The 5,000-nt window shown below is 40.4% G+C and overlaps 2 protein-coding genes across 3 annotated transcripts in view; one reads left to right on the top strand and one right to left on the bottom strand.

Moving 5' to 3' along the window:
- Positions 1-5,000, top strand: part of LOC135089684 (uncharacterized) — a 31,319-nt gene that overhangs the window by 20,161 nt on the left and 6,158 nt on the right. The gene's annotated exons all lie outside the window — the stretch shown is intronic.
- Positions 1-5,000, bottom strand: part of LOC135089454 (uncharacterized) — a 10,437-nt gene that overhangs the window by 4,549 nt on the left and 888 nt on the right. Inside the window, exons 3-8 of the mRNA XM_063985033.1 lie at positions 3,896-4,100; positions 3,144-3,385; positions 1,850-1,926; positions 1,417-1,472; positions 654-746; positions 40-147 (exon numbers count right to left, since the gene is read on the bottom strand). Of these exons, the coding sequence (XP_063841103.1) occupies positions 40-147; positions 654-746; positions 1,417-1,472; positions 1,850-1,926; positions 3,144-3,385; positions 3,896-4,100 (781 nt within the window). The remainder of the gene's footprint in view (positions 1-39; positions 148-653; positions 747-1,416; positions 1,473-1,849; positions 1,927-3,143; positions 3,386-3,895; positions 4,101-5,000) is intronic.

The following is a 5,000-nucleotide window of genomic DNA, read 5'->3' as shown; positions in this document are numbered from 1 at the left end:
ACCACCAATACTACTACTACTACGACTACTACTACTTACCGCTGGTGTAGCAGGTGTAGGGCACGGTGGAGGTGAGGGAGGAGAGGAAGGTCCAGGTGGTGGTGGTGTAGTTCTTCACTATTAGCTTAGCCTCCCCTTCGTCATCCTCTGCAGGGGAAAAGAAAACGGGAACACTGGTTTGTTGTTGTTGTTGTTGTTGTTGTTGTTTGGTGGTGGTGGTATTGCTGCTGCTGTTTTCCTCTTTTTCTTTTTCTTTTTTCTTCTTTCTTCTTTTTCTTCTTTTCTTCTTCTTCTTCTTCTTCTTCTTCTTCTTTCTCTTGTTTTGTTGTTGTTGCTTCTATTGCTATTATTATTATTATTATTATTATTATTATTATTATTATTATTATTATTATTATTATTATTATTATCATTATTATTATTATTACTACTACTTTGACTGGACAGTTGTAGATACTGACAGACATCGAAACACACACACACACACACACACACTCTCTCTCTCTCTCTCTCTCTCTCTCTCTCTCTCTCTCTCTCTCTCTCTCTCTCTCTCTCTCTCTCTCTCTCTCTCTCTCTCTCTCTCTCTCTCTCTCATTCACTTTCACTGTTTTTCATTAAATAAGTAATGTATCGGTGTTGAGTGTCGCCTTTACCTTCGTTCTGCGTGCCGGCGGTCAGGGCGAGGAGGGAGACGAGCAACAGGCTTCGGAAACCTCTCTGTAAAACGAACCGAGTATTATGTCTCCCTTATGCGAGGGTAAAGATTTGAGTTGGGGTTTGGGCAGGTCAGGTTACGTTAGGTTAGGTCAGGTTAGGTTAGGTTAGGTTAGGTCAGGTTAGGTTAGGTTAGGTCAGGTTAGGTTAGGTCAGGTTAGGTTACGTCAGGTTACGTTAGGTTACGTTAGGTTTGGTTTGATTTTAAGTGTATTACTACATATATATATATTTTTTTTTCTGCTGTTTTTATTCCTACCTACACTACTACTACTACTACTACTACTACTACTACTACTACTACTACTACCATCATTAGTTACAAATATACTGTTGGGTTTGCTGTTATTATTTTGTGAACTAATATCAGTATTGCTTGCATTATTATTATTATTATTATTATTATTATTATTATTATTATTATTATTATTATTATTACTATTATTATTATTATTATTATTATTGTAGTAGTAGTAGTAGTAGTAGTAAGCACATAGATATGTAAAAGGTATTTTGTAGCGCTCTCAAAATGTGTGTGTGTGTGTGTGTGTGTGTGTGTGTGTGTGTGTGTGTGTGTGTGTGTGTGTGTGTGTGTGTGTGTGCGTGCGTGCGTGCAAGCTTAGTAATTACTGCTGTCTCACCATGGTGGCGGCCGCGTTAAGAGTGCCCAGCCTTGCCGTGTCTTCTCCTTCTTATAGTTACACAAGGGTGCCCCGAGCGACCCGCACACCCGCACAATCCCCACACCTCGCCTTGGCCTTCAGTCAAGCACACCAGGAATACCGTAGGGAGAGTGTTACTGTGGTGGTCTTGTTCGGTTTGTTCTGCACACCTGCTTCTGTTACCTAACCTAACTTAACAGCATAAACTAATATAATTTAACCTAATTTGACTTTAATCTAACTTAACCTAACATAACCTAACTTGATCTAACCTCACCGAATCTAACTTAACCTATTTTAATCTAATTTAACTGTAACCTAACTCAGTCGTATGTAACCTAATCTAACCTAACCTAACTCAGTCTTATATAGCATAACCTAACTTAATCTAATGTAATCTAACCTAACTTAAGCTAAACAAACCTGACCTAACTCATCGTAACCTTGTTCAGATTGACTTCACCAAATCCTACCCAATCATCCCCTTCTCTGGTAAACTCTGGAACTCCCTGTCAGCTTCTGTATTTCCACCTTCCTGTGACTTAAATTCCTTCAAGAGGGAGGTTTTCAAGACACTTATCCTTCAACTTTTTATTACCTATTATTATTATTATTATTATTATTATTATTATTATTATTATTATTATTATTATTATTATTATTATTAGGTTTTTGTTGTCCTTGGCCGGTGTCCCTCCTATATATATGTAAAAAAAAAATAATAATAATCTAAATGAAGCTTACTTAACCTAACCTAACCTAACCCAACAGTGCATTGTGATCACGTTATTGAACTCCGTGTATTTGTGTTTAGCCTGTGTCTCTTCTTAGTAGATGGCTGAATGTAAGATCGGTGCTACATTGCTATGGATTGTTGTTGTTGTTGTTGTTGTTGTTGTTGTTGTTGTTGTTGTTGTTGTTGTTGTTGTTGTTGTTGTTGTTGTTACTATTTCCTCCCTTTATCCTTTCTTTCTTCTTCTCTTCTCATTTTTTCCTATCATTATTGTTTATTATTATTATTATTATTATTATTATTATTATTATTATTATTATTATTATTATTATTATTATTGCTTTTGTTGTCCTTGTTGTTGTTGTTGTTGTTGTTGTTGTTATCGTCGTCGTTGTTGATCATCCTCCTCCTCCTCATCATCACCAGACATTTTATTCAGTCATTCATTGGGTACTGTACTGTATGCATTTATCCACTAATTGATCACCACCTCCCATTTTCGTCTCTTCCATCGGGCGAAAAGAAAACGGAGCGAGAGGAAGACAATGAGACACGAGCTTCAGACTTCAGCGTATATTCACAGGGGTCAAATGTGTATGTATGTACAATATAAACATGAGCCTTACAGGATGGCAGGGGTTTTCAGGCAGACTGTCCTGGGTCGATCAAAGTAGAGAAGGAGGAGGAGGAGGAGGAGGAGGAGGAGGAGGAGATGGAGGAACGAAGTTTGAAAATAGGAGAATAGGTTTGATATAAGACGACAAATCAGGAAAATGAGAGAGAGAGAGAGAGAGAGAGAGAGAGAGAGAGAGAGAGAGAGAGAGAGAGAGAGAGAGAGAGAGAGAGAGAGAGAGAGAGAGAGAACAAATAAAAACAAAGAAACAAGACAAAACGGTACAAAAAACACACAGACGGACAGGTAAGAAGAGAAAAAGATCACGAATAAGCAAGCAAGTAATGAACCGAACAAGCTAGCCACACACGGACGAGGTAATCCCAGCGTAAGTACACATGACGGACACGGATACGGTTACGGAGCGATTGGTGGAGAAGGTGGTGGCGGTGACGGTGGTGCTAGCGGTCCTCCATATGGTAAAGATCAGCTTGGGGTCCGCGGCGTCCTCGTCCTCGTCCTCTCTGTCCATGGCCTTCGCTCCGTCCCCTTCCCCTTGTGAGGTGTAGAGGACCTTACTCCCAAGGGACTCCTCCTTCATGTGGAGTTTCTTGGAGCGCTTCAGGCGACGGCCACTGCATGCGTTTGCTCCTCCTGCTGGAGCTGTTTGTGTGTGTGTGTAGGAGAGTTTTTTAAGTACACGACTTACTCGTTTGTTCTATGTAGCAGTAGTAGTAGTAGTAGTAGTAGTAGTAGTAGTAGTAGTAGTAGTAGTAGTAGTAGTAGTAGTAGTCTAATTTTGTCTAACCTCATTTGATTCATCTAAGCCGACCTGACTTAATTTAACCTAACCTGAAAGATTGAGCTAATAACACACACACACACACACACACACACACACACACACACACACACACACACACACACACACACACACACACACACACACACACACACACACACACACACACACACACACACACACACACACACACACACACACACACACACACACACACACACACACACACACACACACACACACACACACACACACACACACACACACACACACACACACACACACACACACACACACACACACACACACACACACACACACACACACAGTACCACCAGCTGACTCGTGAGGCTCGGAACACGGATGCTTACTGGTGTAGCAGGTGAAGGGCACGGTGGAGGTGAATTCTGAGAGGAAGGTCCAGGTGGTGGTGGAGCGAGAATTGATAAACAGCCTCTCCTTCTGATTCACCGCCTCCTTGGGCTCATCCTTCTGCACCGCCTCCACCTCCTCCCCTCTGACGGCCGCCCAACACGCCACCACCGCCGTCGTGAGTAGCAGTACCGATGCGCCCTTCTGTAGGATGTTGATATGCGCGTCTCAGTCAAGTCTCCTTTAGTTGAAGTTAGGTGAAATTGAAACTCACCTGCATATCTAGACAAACTTTTCTCAGGGCACTTAAATGCAGCCTCTTGACTAACTTACGGTAACTTTACATACAAACCTAACCTAACTCACTTAAATTCACTCTCCTAATTACTAATACACCTAAATTTACTAACCTAGACTAATATTTAAACGTTTGGTTCACTTTTCTCCCATCCTGCGTAAATATAAGTACTTCTCACTCCTCTTCTCCGTCTCACCCAAGAGTTTGTTGATGTTTTTACTCCTTGTCTTATTCACTGTTTAACTTCATTGCTTTTTTTTTTTTCTGCGTTCTTTAATGATCCTACGACTAAAATTTAATCCAGAGAGGTGAACTGAAGTCTTAGGAACAGCATTTTCCACACGCCCTTACCCTTTTATAGAACTGTTGCCTGCTTCAGTGTGATTTACAGTGTTGTTTTGTTGGTTTTATTTATTTATTTATTTATTTATTTATTTATTTATTTATTTATTTATTTGTTTATCTATTTTTAGCATGGGTCAGTTTCCTCTCCATGTACGATAAGCAGCAACGTGCCTAAGATTTCATTAGCTTTCATTCACTGTACACTGCGATGTGCCACTCTTCCTTTGGTTTATGGTACGTGTCGCTGTCTAGTACTTGATCTCAAACGTAGGGGTGCCTTACCTCAGCCATTTGTAACAGGTTTTAGTCAACGCTACAGGGATATTCAAGGTTGCTTTCATGAACCGAGTGATAGATTAACAAGGGTTCTTCATCAACAATAGGAATAGCGCTCATAATAATACACCCAGTTATGTTTATGGCCTTTGAAAGTAGTGTTGATGGAAGGACAAAGCGTGCAA

Source organism: Scylla paramamosain, chromosome 33 (assembly GCF_035594125.1).
Source record: "Scylla paramamosain isolate STU-SP2022 chromosome 33, ASM3559412v1, whole genome shotgun sequence".
Lineage (NCBI taxonomy): Eukaryota > Metazoa > Arthropoda > Malacostraca > Decapoda > Portunidae > Scylla > Scylla paramamosain.
Note: the sequence above shows the minus strand (reverse complement) of the source record. Positions and strands in the feature narration are given on the sequence as shown.